We start from the raw sequence: 19,799 nt of genomic DNA on the forward strand, positions 1-19,799 counted from the left end.
TATACAATAGGCTTCTTTCAGTTTCCATCTACCAAATCCATTCACAAGGCTTTGGTTGGCCCAAAGCTATAGTAGAAGACACTGGGCCAAGGTGCCACACAGTAGGACTGAACCCGGAACCATGTGGTTGGGAAGCAAGCTTCTTACCTCACAGCTATGCCTGAGTTAAGTGCCAACATACGAAACTCCCAGATTTTGAGTCACTCTGTTACTTATACTAAATATTAATAAAAATATACATATCTCATTTACTCTTTTACTTGTTTCAGTCATTTGACTGTGGCCATGCTGGACCACCGCCTTTAGTTGAGCAAGTCGACCCCAGGACTTATTCTTTGTAAGCCTAGTATTTATTCTATCGGTCTCTTTTGCCGAACCACTAGGTTACGGGGACATAAACACACCAGCATCGGTTGTCAAGTGATGTTGTGGGAACAATCACAGACACAGAAACACACACACACACATATATACATATATATGACGGTCTTCTTTCAGTTTCCGTCTACCAAATCCACTCACAAGGCTTTGGTTGGCCTGAGGCTACAGTAGAAGACACTTGCCCGAGGTGCCACGCAGTGGGACTGAACCCAGAATCATGTGATTGGTAAGCAAGCTACTTACCACACAGCCACTCCTCATATTTTGAGTTCTATTTTTCCTGTTTGCACCAACATGCCCCTCTCTCTATATAGACAGATAGATAGATAGATAGATAGATAGATAGATAGATAGATAGATAGATAGATAGATAGATAGATAGATAGATACGTACGTACATGCATACGTACGTACATACATACATACATACATCTTAGCTGCTTTCTCGTATCCGAGCAAAGCCATTGCTAGAAAGAATCACAGAAATTAGTCATTGTTGGTATAATGTGAGGCCCTTGTATGACTCTTGACCCCGGCGAAAGATTTATACATTCTATATTGCATTATGCACAGCTATGCCGGATGGTAGAAGGAACAGGTGCCACAATATGAGCTCTTTCGACCTGTCTTTGCAATCCCCCCAAACGAGCGACACACCTTTCCACAGGTTGCACATGTCCTGTTGTTGAACAATAGCCATATCACAATTTCACCATGGGTCGATTCCTTTGAGTTCCCTGATGGCTGACCAGGCCTTACACAACTCAAGCACCTCCTTCCATACAAAAAGCAACACTCCTTTATTTTCCATATATACATACCTACATACATATACACACTTTTCCTCTGATTTTCACTGTTTTATAAATAATTCTTTTATCACCACTGCTCCCCAACTACCAGTACTATAAATATTTAACTCTGTACAAACTCATTTCAATTTGATGGGGAGATAACTCTAATATACGTTTATCAACCTCCCACTTAACTAACCTATCGTCTTTTCTTTTCAATCGCTTCCCCTCTATTTAGATTGCATCCCTCCCCCTCTCTCTCTTTTTCTCTTCCTTTCTTTTAATCCTTCCTTCTCCTCTTTGTTTCTACTCTGCCTGCATCTCTCTCTCTCTCTCTACTCGTGTTTTAATCCCTCCATCTTCAATATTATTTCTACTTTGCCTACATCTCTTTGTCTCTCTCACTCACTCTCTTTATTTATTTATCTTTCCCTTCCTTAATCCTTCCCTCTCAGTTATATCTTCTACTTTGCCTCCATCTCTGCCCGCACTTTTTTTTTTTAATCCTTCCCTCTTCTTTACTACTTATACTCTGCCTACATCTCTTTTCACTCTCTCCTTCTTCTCTGTTACATTTACTCTACCTATTACTCTCCACTCACACTCACTCACTCACTCACTCTGTCACTTACACTCTACCTATTACTCTCCACTCACACTCACTCACTCACTCACTCTGTCACTTACACTCTCAATCACACTGTCGCTGACGTTCTCACTCATTCACTCAGCTTCTGTTTCTTACTCTCTCACTTTTTTTTACTCCCATTGTCTCTCACTCATTCTTTCTCTCGCTCTCTTACTCACGTTGTCTCTTGTTCTCTTTGTCTCACTCACTCACTCGCTCTCTGTTCTCATTCACTTACTTTGTCTCGCTCTCTCTGTCTCACTCACTCACTCACTCTGCCTTTCACTCTTTCACTTTGCCTCTCACTCTCACTCACTCTGCCTCTCACTCCCTAATTCTCTCACACTCACTCACTCTGCCTCTTATTCGCACTCCCTCATTCTCTCACACTCACTCATTCTGCCTCTCACTCCCTTAGTCTCTCACACTCACTCACTCTGCCTCTCACTCCCTAATTCTCCCACACTCACTCACTCTGCCTCTCACTCCCTAATTCTCCCACACTCACTCACTCTGCCTCTTACTCGCACTCCCTCCTTCTCTCACATTCACTCACTGTCTCTCACTATTTCCCCCCCATCAATCAACTGCCACCTCCTCCTTCTCTTTACAACCAACACACACATATACTCGTCGTCGTTCCTCCTCCCCTTCTCTCGTTCCTTTTCCTTTATGTAATTCCTTGTCGAGCTCCAAACAGCAGTTTACTACTGAACGGCCGCCAGGCGGCACAACAACAACTTAAACCAAACATGGCTGAGGTCTTGACGAACAGCGGAGCGGCGAGCAAAGACGCGATGATGTCGGCCGCGAAAATACCGACCACCACATCGAGTCCGGCAACAGATTTAACGAAATTGGCTTCGCTGACGATAAAGAACGGCGTACAACCGAAAATTGTCATCATCGGAGCCGGCATTGCAGGAATTTCTGCCGCTGAATACCTCACTAAAAATGGATTTACCGATATTACAATCTTGGAAGCTTCTAATCGAACGGGCGGTCGAATATGGACCATCTCTGGTAAGCCAGTGCCCCCCTTTTTTTTTTTTTTTCCCCCTTCATCTTCATCTTCTTCCCTGGCCCTTCTTTCTCTTTAACAGGTTTTACTTACCTTACGTTGCGACCACCTAATTAGGAACCTTGCTACACTACATACATACATACATACATAGTCGCTTGAGGTGTTAGAAATAGCATCCAACTCTTCCCTCAAATTATTGTCTTGAACGAGGAACGGTTCTTTACTAGATAATGCAGTCGTACGTGACCCTTAGAAATGACCCTTACGGCTGAAATGACTTTCGTTTATAAGCCTGCTTAATAAGGGCCAACCTGAGTCTAACCAACACGTTTATTGTTTAAACACACATACATATAGTGTGTGTGAGCGTGTATCCCTGGACATTTTCACCAAGTCCTTATATATATATAATATATATATATATATATATAATATATCTAAGGACTTGGTGAAAATGTCCAGGATACACGCTCACAACACTATATGTGTATATATATATATATATATATATATATATATATTAATAAAAAACATATGCATATATATAAACATATATATACGTACCCTACCTCTACATGTATATATACACGCATATATGAGTACAGGAACAACCAAAAACGTCGAACACAATGAGAAACGAAACAGACACAAACCCAAGGAACTGGACATTTTTTTTTAAACAAAACCCACATTTTTTTATATATATATATATGTGTGTGTGTGTGTATACAAACAGCCGAAAACGAACTCACAGACTTGGAAGCATTCAACCGTATCGTAGTGGATGTCTTCCCTTTTTAAACTGACTTGCTCCTCCCTGGCCCTTGCTGTTTGTTCAGTAACAGGTCTGCGATATTCAACATCTGTGTAAGTGTGTGTGTGTGTAAAAGACATGTACATCTTTAAACGAAAAGCTACCCTACTCCTATTCACCACACACACACACACGACGAAAAAAAGGAACTTAATATATATATATATAACATAATTAACAGTGAAAAAAAATTGAGATTTTTACATCGTTGTTACTCTGAGTTTTATTTTAAGGATTCTAAAATTGTATGACAAGTGAAGGAGAAAGCAACAGCGGTTGCATGTTAGAGAGAGAGAGAGGCTGATGTGTAAAAAAGAAAATATCGTTATCTTTGTTCTTTTTGTTTTGTTTCACACTTTCATTTCTCCAACTATTGTAGCTTTAGACACACACACCTATATACTCATATAGGTACATATATACACACACAAGCACGCACGTACATACATGCACACACACATACACGCACACATGTACACTCGCATGCACACGCACTCGCAAACAGATATACAAACACAGATATATATATATACACGCGCGCGTGTAGATATACACATACATACACACATATATATATACATACATACACACACTCATACATACATACACACACTCATACATACATACACGCACTCATACATACATACACGCACTCATACATACATACACGCACTCATACATACATACACGCACTCATACATATACATACACATACACGCACTCACATATACATACAAATACACGCACTCACATATACATACATATACACGCACTCACATATACATACAAATACACGCACTCACATATACATACAAATACACGCACTCACATATACATACATATACACGCACTCACATATACATACATATACACGCACTCACATATACATACATACACACGCACTCACATATACTTACATACACACGCACTCACATATACATACATACACACGCACTCACATATACATACATACACACACACACATATATACACTCTATATAAATACACACATACATACACACATATGCACATGTATATATGCTCGCTCACACACATACACACACACGCATACACATCTATACACGCATATATATATATAGGTGTATGTGTGTATTAATTAGGAATAAAGCGTTACCTTTGGTCTCCCCCTTCAAGAATAAGATTTTGCGAAAGTCAGAGTAACACGGACAATATTTTATCACTTGCATCTTTTATGCGAAACGTCTTCATAGAAAAAGGGATTCGCTACGTGTACATCCATTCCGCTAGAAATGATCAGATTCTCTCTTAATTTACAAATACCGTCTATAAAAAAAATATGGACGCACTGACTAATATAATTTTAGATATATAATGACAGCTGGTCATCCCCTAGAAAACGATAATGCTTATTCCGTGGGGGCTGAATATATATATACAATACATTAATATCGGTAAATGTAAACAAAACGCCCGAGCTCTCTTATATACACCTGTAGATACAGATACATGCCTACGCAGATCGCAACCGGGGTCTATATAAGATTTTTTTTGTTTTGTCTTGAGAGGTGGGGTTCGCGCAAGGAAAAATTGAGGACCCACACAGTAGTGTATTAAAGGACCATGATAAAATGTTGATGTTTTTATTGCAAGAAACTACAACCTTACACAAATGTATGCGTGATAAAATAGAATTTTGAATACTCTTTAAATATCGAATGGCGATGGGGGTTCCTAATGGCAATAGGGTCCACCAGAATAGAGTAATTATCAAAGGGGTCCATTGGTAGATAACGGTTGAGAACCATTGCTCTCTACACTATTGTTCGACCTGCTTAGTAATAAGTCAAATTTCCCTAAAATTATACTTTAAAAGCTACACTGGATAGCATCCCCTAAAAAGACTGGTCACGTCTGGCTCTCCTTTGAGCAAAGAGTTTCTCGTTCAGTGTTGACCTTGGACTGTAAAAAGCAGAATGGTACATGCGGGAAACCAACCAAACTTTGTCCCACCTCGTCCTCTGAGTGTTTTTTTACCCACCCGTACTTATTCTATAACAATCACATTACGAACACCCCCGTGGTTGTTCGACTGGCTAGAAATATCAGCCAAATGCTCCTTGTCACGGCCCAAGGTTTTCAGATAATAACAGTCACTTCTACATGCTCTTAAAAGGACGTGGTGGTCTCGGTTGGAATATTTTTAATCATTAGTCTTCCTCGGTCAGGGTTAACCTGTGTGACTGAACAACGACAATCCAGTTACTTACTATCTCGAATTCCTTCAGTTCAAATTGAGACATAACTGGTGATGGATATTGCTTCTTTGTTGCACTCCATCCCCCGTGTCTGTCTTTCTGTATATGTGCATTTAAGGTTATAAAAGATATGTATTTCAACGGTTCCCATGCAGAACATGGTTGACTGAATACAACTTCTGTCAGTCTGTGCACATAGCATATACACACATTCCATTTCTAGGAGTATAGAATTTTAAGCTCAAAGAGCTGTGTAGTTTTTTCATGAAACATTAAAATTATTTCGAAATTTTGTCTATTCGCCGTATAAACAAATAATGCTCACAACAATTTGTTTTATATATTTTTACTATAAAAGGACCGTCACAGTTCAGTTCCCCGTTTTGACACCTGCCTCATTTTATTCAGGCTCAGGTTAATAAGACATTTGAAAGAAAAACATGAGTGTGCCTTTTGAAATTGTAAGTTCTGCTACACAATTCAAGCTGGTCACGAACATAGTGACACAGTGGTGACAAGAAGACTCTCCCCCGCTTTTTTTTTCTGTTTGTTTGACAGTAATCCCAGAGTTTTGTGAGTATCTGGGTGTACATTTATGTGGGCGTATATGTGTGGGATGTACGTGTGTTTACATGGGTATGCAGTTTTGTTTTTGCGTGTGTTTGAGAGAGTCTATATACTATTATAGGCATATGTTAATCCCAGGTAACTCAGAGGATGTTTGTATTACGAATCAATTAGGTTTAGAGGATGCGAACTAGTTTTGTTTTTTGTCACTGGAAAAACCCTAGCATTTCAGATATTTTTATAAGCAAATGCTATCATCATCATCATGCACCATTGTTCGCCATAGACATTCTCTCTCTCTGTTTTCCCCCCATAACTTTCGACGAGACCTACATATTAGCTGGGCATCTGACCTCTTCACTATCATTTTTGTTTTGTTTTTGTTCCTTTTGTATGACCAGCAGAAGAACAATCCTTCCTCCAGATAGAATTATAAATAGCTTTAACAACAATGTCGTGTCTCGTGGGAAGATATTATATAGATGATATATCTTGCATAATAAATAGTATGGCAAAGTCGATATTTTTCTCTGACAATATAGGGGTTTCGAGGTATCCATCCATACCTCTTGTTGATCAGGTATTTATTTATTTAGTAGTAGTAATTTGGTGTTCCTGATTAGCGACGATAGGATGTGATGTAGCTATGACAGACAGGTCCAGGAAGAGGCTTTTGTCACTCTTAGAGTACCGACGTATGCAAGCAACATTCTTTACGAATTCCTAGGTACTTGTAGCATCCATCCATTCATTCATTCATCACTGGAAATGACAGATAGACGAGCTGTTGATAAATGCATTTCATCGTCTGGTCAACAATATTTCCCAAAATTTGACTACTGTCGTATGAAATAGTTACCGTTGGCACCAACTCTCTCTTTCGAATATGTCTGAACAGGGCTCCTGGTTATCTTTGTACCCCTAGGGTTTTTCCCTCCCAGTAGGACTTACTGACAAGGATTTGACATTTAGGTCGAACCATACACATGTTGTCACCCTGGAATATTCCCGTTGATAACCTAATTTTCTTATTGCTTGTAGTAGTTGCTTCAGTTGTTAGTATTGTTTATATCTGTTTCACTCTCATGTGTGTGTGTATATATATATATAATATATATATATATATATATATATAACGATACACGCGTACGTACAGCCATTAAATTTGGCTAAATGTCGACTGGCTCTCTCTCCATTGACAGCTGTTCAAACAAGTGTGATAAAATTTACCTGTAGATTACATTTTTTTCTTTGATTTGTATCTGTTAACTGTGTGTGTGTGTGCATGTATATAAACGCACAAACTCTTGCATATATATATATATATATGTGTGTGTGTGTGTGTGTGTGTGTGTGTATATATACACGCTCGCGTGTGTAAAAGTTCTTAAGCTCGAGTTCTTCGCTTAATTTCCTTATCAGAAAGAATATCGTTTTTTGTTCTTTCTCCGATATTGGAAGTGTGAGAACAATCTGCTTTTAAAGTGTGTGTCTGTGTGTGTGTATATATATATGTGTATGTATATATATATATATATAATATATATATATATATATATATATATATATATATATATATATATATATAGCTGAATTGTTTGAGGGACGGAAGTTGGGGTATATATGTATGTATGTGTAAAGTATGTTAAATGTGGCGGCTATGATTGTCTCTTAGGAAAGCACTTTAATACTAAGTGTTTAGTAAATGTTCGAGTGGTGTGTGTCTGTATGTGTGTGTATGTATATATATATATATATATATATATAATCCTCCAAAACTGTTGCGACTGGACTTTGTCGTTTTTCAGTGTCCCACAAACACAATCACAGGCATATCTTATGACCAGTATATATGAACTTTTTTTCCCCCCTTGTATTGAGAGGGATGGCCATGTAATAATGTGCACAGATGCTCGCTCATATATACGTATATTTCTTCTCTGCATATAAGTACCCAAATACTAGTGGGTAGGGATTTTGTTCAGTTAGTCTTCTTTCCCCTACTAGGGACCATTTTCCTGGAATCGATTCCTGTATAGTAAATAAAAGCCATTTAATGAAAATAGTTATTGTTGATTAAAAAAAATGAGGTTGAATGGAGGGAAAACCCAATTTATCTAAATAACATCATAAACACACAATAAAAACTTATAAAAATTTCCCTCATGGGTGATGAAAAAGGCAAGGAATTAGTTGGGATTCTCCTTTTATGCTTGTTCTTCCTTAAAAATTTCAATTTGTTTCCCCTCCCAACTCCCATACCTTTTCCTTTCCTCATGAGATAAGTGGAAACAATTCGAAAACTCCGTCAAAATTTATTGTAAAAAGGATTTCGTTGCTGTTAAAAATTGCAATAGTGGCTAAATTTGCTCTATTTTTTTTTTTTTCTGTGGAGCGACACCATTCTTAATTTATAAACTGGGTCGATTGGGCGGGTACCATCGTATATGGTGAAGGGGGGAAAACGGAGAAAGTGAGAGAGAGAAGGAAAGCAGGGGTCTATTATTTTTGGTTTCCGCCCTGTCGACCAAGTTTTTTTTCTCTCGTTATATATATATTATATATATTATATATATATTATATATATATATATATATGTGTGCGTGTATGTGTGTATACATTACGTCTGTCTCGGGAATAGATATTTAAAACTAATGCCAGAATATTTAATGTGTTGCAACAAATGAAATTGTGTTAATGAAGCGTGTTCGTGTCTTTTAAATTATACATACATATATATATATATATATATATATATATATATATATATATATATATATGAAGGTGTGTGTGTGTGTGTGTGCATGTGTTGGCGGCGGTGGTTGTCTAGGAAGGAGAAGCTAGAATAATGAGAAAAAACTGTATTGTTGTTTTTTTTTATTATCTGACTCAAACTATGCATAATAATAATAATAACGACGATTTATGATTAACTGTTGCAGAGAGAGAGAGTTGTTCTGCATCATGAATGAATCACCGTTTATTGAACAGGCAGGAGCGGTCGGCAGCCCTCCCAATTTTTATTGACATCATAGTCTTTTCTTAATGCATTGCGTGCCTGTTACACCTGTGGTGGTGGTGGTGTGTGTGTCTGTCTGTCTGTATTCGAAAGTGTTTTAAAATTATTGTTTGTACCATATAACTTAAAGGTGCACACATGTGTGGATATTGATTTTTTTTTGAGCTATCAGATATGACCTGAGATCAGATGGTCACACACACACACAACACACACACATATATATATATATATATATATATATATATATATATATATATATATATATATATATATATATATGTATATAGGAGCAATCTCAAGATTAATCAGCCGAAATTGCGAGGATGATCCGGTTCTTGACTGAAGATTAAAGGCTTCGAACGACCCGTCCGTGTTTTTTTTTGTATCGTCTCTCTGGATGTTTTGTTGTCCCTTTTTGTATCACCTAGTTGTCCGGATGTTTTGCGTTCTTGTCCCATTTTGAGTCTGTGTATATATATATATATATATATATATAGATTGAGATAGGGGTTGTAAATGCAACCCTCCATGGGATAACATATATCCAATTAACCCTACAGTCTCTTATGTGGTGGTTTAATAAAGTATGTGATTGAGTATTATCTGGTAATTGATATTTGATTTAGATGTATTTCTATCTTGTATATATATATATATATATATATATATATATATATATAATATATATATATATATATATATATATCGGTCTTGCCATCTATTTAGTGTGTGGTAGTCTTTGCAAGCAAAAGTACCCTCTCTCTTATTTCCTCATAACATTCAGAAAAATAGAAATCTGTCCAGCAATTTGTTTATCTCATGTGCCTACACACACACACACACACACACACACACACACACAGGTTTGGTGATAGAAATTTATTGGAATCAGAAATTCGGTTATAAAGCGGTAGTTTGTGATTTACTATTTAAAGTACCTTGTTACGAAACTCTCGTTCCTCGAGTCACTTATAGTTTCACAGCTTATCTAGTTATTTATTTAGTTGCAGGTAGCTCTTGGTCGAGTAAACTTACTGACCAAAGAGGTTCCCTCCGTAATTGCCTAAACACAAATGCCTCTGGTGTTATGTGATTCGGTGATTTGACTGCGGTGTCTAGCAGTTCGAACGACAACGTTAGAGGCTGGGTCGTGTCTTTGTTGGTTCAGCCCTCGACTGATTAGGGGCATGGCTATATCCCATCGTGACCATCTTGTCCGTTTCTCAGAAACAGTGTAACTAGGACACACCAAGACCATTCATTCAGTGTGTGATCGCCCCACCACCACATTATTATTATTATTATTATTATTATTATTATATTATTCCACCGGGGTCGAATTTTCCTTTCATCTTTTCGAGTTCGATAAAATAAGTACCAGTTACGTACTGGGGGAGGCGCAATATAAATCGATTCACCTTTCCCCCTAAAATTTCTAGCCTTGTGCCTATAATAGAAAAGATTATTATTCTCTTAAGACGGTACTGTGTGATTTTTGAGGACATGTGGCTGCTTCTTCTTGTTGGTCGAGCAACTACTTCAAGGCACCCACGTTGGCTTGCTTCGTTGCTAGTGTCCACCTAGATGTGTTTGTGTATGTATATACAATATATAATATGTATATATATATATATATACACATACATAGGTATATTACTCATTATTGATAATGCACCTGTCTCACCGGTGTGTGTTCGTAATTAATCTCTTTGTCTGATCGATGTTACTCATTCATACATAATCTAAACTGCTGTGTATATATTTTTTTCTTCTTCCTGTATTCATAACAAACATCTTTTGTGCGATTTCAAAACTGAGTATATATGTAGATTAGAAAGCTATCATTTCATACAGTTAAGCAGAGGTAACTGGTACAGAAAAAAAAAAAGCACAGAAAGAAAAGCAAAAGGCAACCTAAAAATATAAATGCCGTGTCTTTGTGCATATATGCAAGATATGTTTGGTTCGTCTTATTTAGTATGTGCGTGGAGGGCAATATAAATATCTTTATATATAAAAGTGAGGTTGTGTGTCTGTCTCCTACAATTTAGATTCCTAACTACTCTAACATTTTGCGGTGCAGTTTAACCAAAACCGGGTATCTTATAGTCGTGATTCATATCGAGCCCTTCTGGGTATTAGCGCGCGTCTACGATGAGTCTACGATTTAAAAAATAATTTACCATCATTTTTTTCCATTTTAATGCATTTTTTTCGCTATTATATAAGGGAAATAACTCTCTAAAGATGTCTACGATGAGTCAACGATTTTTAAAAAAATTACCATCATTTTTTTTTCCATTTTTAATGCATTTTTTTTGCTATAACTCTCTAAAAATGCTTATATAGTTATTTCCCTTACAAACCCGAGCAACGCCGGGCGATACTGCTAGTATATATATATAAATATATACAATGACATGAATAAACTGTGATGTATCTGTTGTGAAGGATGCTCGTTTTGCTTGTCCGCCATTTAGTTGTTTTCTCTCCCACTTGTTGACGCTTTTCGTCTAATGACGTCAGTTTTATTCATTGTCTTCTCCCCACACACACAACCTTTCATCTCTTGTTTTGATTCACATCACCTAATTGACAGTCATTATCCCACCCCACCCTCTTTTCTCCTATAATATACATACATATGTGTGTATATTCTTTTGAAGTCATTGAATTGGTCTCTTGTCGACGCCAGTACATATATGTACATACATAAACGTGGGAAGATTATTATTATTATTATTTTGCTTTTTGCTTCCTTTTAATCTATTTTACAATGTCTTTCTGCTCTTGTTGTTCTGCCATACGTATCTGTGGTGGGGGTGCATGTGTGTATGTATGTGTATATATATATATTTCAGTCATTTGACTGTGGCCATGCTGGAGCACTGCCTTTATAGTCGGGCAAATCAACCCCCATACGTATCTGTGGTGGGGGGTGTGTATGTATATGTACATATATATATTTCAGTCATTTGACTGTGGCCATGCTGGAGCACTGCCTTTATAGTCGGGCAAATCAACCCCAAGACTTATTCTTTCTAAGCCTAGTACTTATTCTATCGGTCCCTTTTGCCGAACCGCTACGTTACGGTTGTCAAGCGATGTTGGGAACACACACACACACACGCATATATATATATATATATATATACGACGGGCTTCTTTCAGTTTCCGTCTACCAAATCCACTCAAGGGTTTGGTCGGCCCGAGGCTATAGTAGACACTTGCCCAAGGTGCCACGCAGTGGGACTGAACCCGGAACCATCTGGTTGGTAAGCAAGCTACTTACCACACAGCCACTCCTACGCCTATGTTTATATATATTTTTATCTTACCTTAGTCATTGGATTACGGTCATGCTGGAGCTTTTCTCGAACAGTACATATTTTTGAGTCTGCTACTATCATCGCTTTTAGCGAACTGCTATGTTACGGGGAGGTAAACAAACCAACGGTTGTCAAGCATTAGTGGAGGACAGGCGCGCGCACACACAAACGCGCCTTTTTATATATAAACGACGGGCTTCCACACAGTTTCCGTCTACTAGATTCACTCATAAACCATTGGTCGGCCCGGGGCTATAATAGAAAACACTGGCCTAAGGTGTTGCTCAGTGGGACTGAACCCGAAATCGCGTGGTTACAAAGCTAGCTTCTTTACCACGAAGCCATTCCGGCAAAACACACACGCACAAAATGGTTGTGCTAAAGATTTCACTTTGTGTTTCGTGTTTCGATCCCCAACTGCGCGAAACTTTGGGTCCTCATATTCACCAATACTTCGGGAATATCATTTTGGTCATCGGAAACTGTACTGAAGACTCGTGTGTGGATGTGTAAGACTCGAGTTTATATTTACACCGGTCGAATAACCTATGTTTTTATGTTGTGCCTTATCGTTTCCCCCCGTACTAAAAAAAAAAGCAGTTCGATAAATAGAAATCGATAAAATAGTTACCACACTGAAATATGTACTAGGGTCCAAATGATTGACTAAAACTCAGACAGGCAGTGCTCCAACATGGCCGTGGTTCCAACGTCTGGAACCGCTAAAAGAATATGAAAAAAAAGTGTCTAATCTAATACATTTTTGGAATGTTTTCTCCGAATTGGCTCACAAATCTGCCAATGTGTCAAACTTCTTACACAGGAAAATGCTTTTAAACTTAATTCTTATTCTGTTTCTCCGTTTGCTGCGTGCTAAGAAGTTTGCTGGCTTCAGGTTCGATCCCACTGCGTGGTGCCGTGGGCAAGTGTATTTCACTATTAGCCCAAGACCGAGCGGATTTGGTAGACGGCAACTGAAAAGAAGTCCGTCGTGTGTGTCTGTGTGCGTGTGTATTCCATCAGTTGACAACCGGTGGTTATTTGTTTACGTTCCTGTAACATAGCGGTTCGGCTAAAGTGACTGTTAGAATAAATATCAGACTTTAAATAATTCGCCTAATTTGTTTATAAAGTGCTCCAGCATGACCGCAGTCAAACTGACAACAAAAAAAGACGGGCGCGTGTGCGTGTGTTTGTGTCTAGAAATGGACAACTGATAAATTTACTGTTATTGTTTTTAGTGAAATAAACGTTTGTTTGTATAAGTGCGCCCACGCGTACTTTTGCTGTACGTCACCAGAAGCGAAAACAAATGTAGGTTGAAATTTCTTTATTTCTATTAGTCTTGTAATCTTTCATGCTTTATCAAAATAATGCCAGAAAACAAAAGATTCCCAACATTAATTCACAATGGAAGGGTTGTTTTTTTTTTGTTTTTTTCTTCTTAATATCCTCTCGTCTGATAAATCTTTGTTGGGGTAACAACAATTCTCTCCATTGAAAGCTCTGACTACAGTGGAACGGTTTTGCTCCGGTGCTTTTTCTTTTATCTTTTACAGTAAATATTTCGGAGCCACTTTATCGTACAGTCTCACCTTTTTACCCTTAATTTAACCCTGTTCAGGTCATTTAACAGTGTAAACTTCGGATACTGCGGTAAGGCCGCACTCTAAAAGTAGCACCATTTTCTGTTTTTCTGTTGTAACTTTGTGAAGACTTCGTTTCGAAGGTAATGTATTCCGACAAAATCTCTGAGCGATATTCATCGATAATTTTGTGTATTGCTCTTCGTTTCAGATCCATTACGTAGAGGTTTATTGCTTTACTATATTACTGAAGTCTTGCTACAATGTCCTTCCGTAGTTAAAGACCACTTCTGTTCAAGATAGTCCAAATTCCCACACACGTGGATACCACAAATGTCCATCAGCGAATCCCAAATCTTGCCCCTGTAACCAACTTGTTTGTTGTAGGGTTTGAAACAGCTTACGTTATCGTACGTTTGTTAAACACGTGTACATATACGCATGCATATGTATATAGACTTATTACGTTTATAATATATACACGCATACATATATTCTTTATCCATTGGTTCACAAATCTGCCAATGGGTCAAGCATCTTATTTTAATGGTTACTTCTTACACAGGAAAATGCTTTTAAACTTAATTCTTATTCTGTTTCTCCGTTTGCCTCGTGCTAAGAAGTTTGCTGGCTTCGGGTTCGATCCCACTGCGTGGCGCCGTGGGCAAGTGTATTTCACTGTACCCCAAGACCGAGCGGATTTGGTAGACGGCAACTGAAAAGAAGTCCGTCGTGTGTGTGCATCCCGTCAGTTGACAACCGGTGGTTATTTGTTTACGTTCCTGTAACAAAGCGGTTCGGCTAAAGTGACTGTTAAAATAAATATCAGGCTTTAAAATAATTTGTTTATAAAGTGCCCCAGCATGGCCGCAGTCAAACTGACAAAAAAAAAGTCCAATATTAACAAGCATAGCTGGCGTACTTTAGTGATTTGAAATGAAAGGCAAAAATTGACTCCGGTAGAATTTGAACTCAGAACATAGGAAGCCAGGTCGATTACTCGCAAAGCAATCTATCCCACGCTCTAACGACTCTGCCAATTACCCCCACCCTCTACGTGTATGTGTGTGTGATGTCTTTATCGCTTAACACTGCCGTTTATCCATCCAACCAGTATTCAAGAATCTATTAAAGCTTCTCTCTGTTGGGCCAGATGCTCTCTGCTTGCTCGGCTTGTTTATTTTACGTCAACCGTTCTAATATATCAGATTACTAGTCGTTTACATGTAAGTACACAGGCATATACGTACGTTAAATAGCATTGATTCTCTGCCATTGGCACAAGGCCAGTCTTTGTGGGACGATGTGTAAAGACATGAGTATCTTATTGGCATTTGGTTTCTTCACGCCGTTCATGGGGCTGCGTGTGTGAAGAACTGCTTTGTCGAGTCTGGCGGGATTATTATTTTTTTTTCCTTAAATAGAATTCTTCTCATGCATTTTGTGAACTATAGCGTCGTTAGTTTATAGGCTTCCAAAAAACGAACTTTTCATTGACTCGCTACATTTCTGATGGCAGAGAGAGTGACAGAGCAGTGTCTGGACTTCTTAGGCGGAATTGTATATTGGGTGGTATTACATTCGACGCACCGGTTTATTGGTTTTTCTTGCCGACACACACATATCTATGACGGAATTCTGCTAAGTTTCCATCAACCACATTTCATTCAAAACGCATTAGCCAGTCCGAAACTTTGGTAGAAGATACTTGCCTTAGGTGCCGTACCCAAGTGGGATCGAAACCGGAAGCATGTGGTTGAAAAGTGAACTTCATACCTGTCTCTGAGAACACAGAGCCTTAAACGGGTGGCACACTAAAATATACTGAAGATTATTCTATTGAAGCCCGACACGTTCCCGTTTATACGAATTCACTCGTTTTGCACGTTGAATAACATTTCTGTATTGATAATGTGTGTACGTACACACACCGCATACACACACCGCATACACACACCATACACACACCATACACATACACAACACATACACAACACATACACAACACATACACAACACATACACAACACATACACAACACATACACAACACATACACAACACATACACAACACATACACAACACATACACAACACATACACAACACATACACAACACATACACAACACATACACAACACATACACAACACATACACAACACATACACAACACATACACAACACATACACAACACATACACAACACATACACCAACACATACACAACACTACACACACATACACAACACATACACAACACATACACAACACATACACAACACATACACAACCATACACAACACATACACAACACATACCACAACACATACACACACACATACACACACATACACAACACACATACACACACCATACACAACACATACACAACACATACACAACACATACACAACACACACACAACACACTACACAACACATACACCACACATACACAACACATACACAACACATACACACACATACACACACATACACACACATACACACACATACACAACACATCACAACACATACACAACCACATACACAACACACACACAACACATACACAACACATACACAACACACACACACACATACACAACACACACACAACACATACACCACACATACACAACACATACCAACACATACACAACACATACACAACACATCACACACACATACACAACCACACACACACACACACAACACATACACAACACATACACAACCATACACACCACATACACAACACCATACACAACACACACACACACATACACACACCTACACACACACATACACATACCATACACACACCATACACATACACATACACATACCATACACAACACATACACATACCATACACATACCATACACATACCATACACAACACATACACATACCATACACATACACATACACATACACATACACATACCATACCATACACACACACCACACACACACCACACACACACCACACACACACCACACACACACCACATATACACACACCACATATACGCACCACACACACACATCACATATACGCACCACACACACACACATATACACACCACACCACACACCACACACCACACACACACCACACACACTTTCTCTCGCTCTTACACTGATGTTTGGCATCTGTCTTCCCGTAAATCTAGGGTCTGCCTTTAACACTTGACTGCTTCACAGCCCCTATTTTAGAAACAAATTAGTAAATACAGTTCCCCCAATGAACTCCGCATTGTTTTACAGGCGTGACTCTGTGGTTAAGAAGCCCGCTTTGCAACCGCTTGGTTTCTAGTTCAAACCCACTGCGCAGCACCTTGGGCAAGTATCTTCAACTATCGACCCAAGCTTTGAGTGAATTTCGTCGACGAAAACTGAGAGAAGCCCGTCGTGTGTGCGTATCTGTCTCCGTCTGCCTGTCTCTTTGTGTTGGTTTGTTTACGTCCCCGTAAATTAACGATTCAGCAAAAGCGACCCCGATACTGGGGGTCGATTTTGTTCGACTAAACCCCTCCAAGCCGGGTGCCCCCAGCATGGCCGATGTCCAATGATTGAGGCAAAAGATAAAAAAAAAAAAGATGGGGACTTAATCTTCACAGAAACCGGGATAGTTTATTTAGGTTTGTTTCTAAAATTCTCATCTTACAAAAAGGGATTTTTATGTTTTGGTCTCTCGTCCCCTTTTCGATGATAAAAAACAAATGTCTACTGTGCCCCCACGTCCCACCCGTTTGTTCTTGTGAAGTAATCAGTGCCTCACCCCTCTTTTGTATCGTGTTTTTCGCTTTTATTCTTCTTTGTATTTTCTATCCTATTTTTATCGTCTGCTACCTTTTTTTTTCTCTGACTGGAAAGATTCAGTGTAAAAAAAATCTGCTCCACTTCACGGCTGTTTGTTGTTTCTGCTGGTGTATAGCGGCTTTTTGTTGTCTTCTCCTCATCTCCGTCGTCGTCGCTGCCGTCCATTTCGTGTTTTTCCTTTTTCTTCGTCGTTTCGTCGTCATTTTCTTCTTTTACTTTTTCGTCGTCTTTTTTTTCTTCGTCGTCTTTTTCTTTTTCTTCGTCTTTTTTCTTTATTCTTCGTCTTTTTTCTTCTTCGTCGTCTTTTTCTCTTTTTCTTCGTCGTCTTTTTCTCTTTTTCTTCGTCGTCTTTTTCTTTATTCTTCGTCGTCTTTTTCTCTTTTTCTTCGTCGTCTTTTTCTCTTTTTCTTCGTCGTCTTTTTCTCTTTTTCTTCGTCGTTTCGTCGTCTTTTTCTCTTTTTCTTCGTCGTCTTTTTCTTTTTCTTCGTCGTCTTTTTCTTTTTCTTCGTCGTCTTTTTCTTTTTCTTCGTCGTCTTTTTCTTTTTCTTCGTCGTTTCGTCGTCATTTTCTTCTTTTACTTTTCGTCGTCTTTTTCTTTTCTTTTTCTTCGTCGTCTTTTTCTCTTTTTCTTCGTTGTCTTTTTCATTTTTTTCTCTTTTTCTTCGTCGTCTTTTTTTTCTTCGTCGTCTTTTTTCTTCTTCGTCGTCTTTTTCTCTTTTTCTTCGTTGTCTTTTTCATTTTTTTCTCTTTTTCGCTTCCTCTTAAATACTTCCCACGATCTCGTACTAATCGCCCTCTATTTTCTTTTTTTCGTTAATTTTACACTTTATGCAAATTATTTCCTTATCTTCCTTCCTGTTCACCAACCTACTTTCCCTCCTGTCCTTCTTCGCCGTCCTACAAATTCAACAGTAATGCTGCTTTTCTCCTATCTCCGTTCACGTATCTCTCGTTGCTGAAACCCTCAAACCACCTCTCACCCAGTTTTGCGGATGTTGAGGCTTTGTTATTTATTTTATTTTGCATGTGTGAACTTAGCTCTGGGGTGTCTGTCTCTTTTTTTTTTTTTTTTTTTTTTTTCTTTTACTTGTTTCAGAAATTTGACTGCGGCCATGCTGGAGCACCGCCTTTAATCGAGCAACTCGACCCCGGGACTTATTCTTTTGTAAGCCCAGTACTTATTCTATCGGTCTCTTTTTTGCCGAACCGCTAAGTGACGGGGACGTAAACACACCAGCATCGGTTGTCAAGCAATGCTAGGGGGACAAACACAGACACACACACACACACACACACACATACATTATATGCATATATACGACAGGCTTCTTTCAGTTTTCGTCTACCAAATCCACTCACAAGGCGTTGGTCGGCCCGAGGCTATAGTAGAAGACAACGATCTTGAAGCAGGACATGAAACAATTTTCTGTATTAAAATAGGAAAATCTGAGTTTTCTGGTGCCTTGCCTTGTTTTAAGGACTTGGTCCGTGGACCAACTGCAGCCGTGTGGTTACGGGTTCAGTAGCCGTATTTCGTCTGCCGTTACGTTCCGAGTTCAAATTCCGCCGAGGTCGACTTTGCCTTTCATC

General features: G+C 38.6%; 1 protein-coding gene across 1 annotated transcript in view; it reads left to right on the forward strand.

Moving 5' to 3' along the window:
* Window positions 1–2,434: 2,434 nt before the first annotated feature.
* The window catches only part of LOC115218916 (spermine oxidase-like), a 57,851-nt gene continuing 40,486 nt past the window's right edge, over window positions 2,435–19,799 (forward strand). The window contains 1 exon segment of the mRNA XM_036509183.1: window positions 2,435–2,826. Within this exon segment, the coding sequence (XP_036365076.1) occupies window positions 2,556–2,826 (271 nt within the window). The 5' untranslated portion in view covers window positions 2,435–2,555.

Source organism: Octopus sinensis, linkage group LG14 (genome assembly GCF_006345805.1).
Source record: "Octopus sinensis linkage group LG14, ASM634580v1, whole genome shotgun sequence".
Classification (NCBI taxonomy): Eukaryota; Metazoa; Mollusca; class Cephalopoda; order Octopoda; family Octopodidae; genus Octopus; species Octopus sinensis.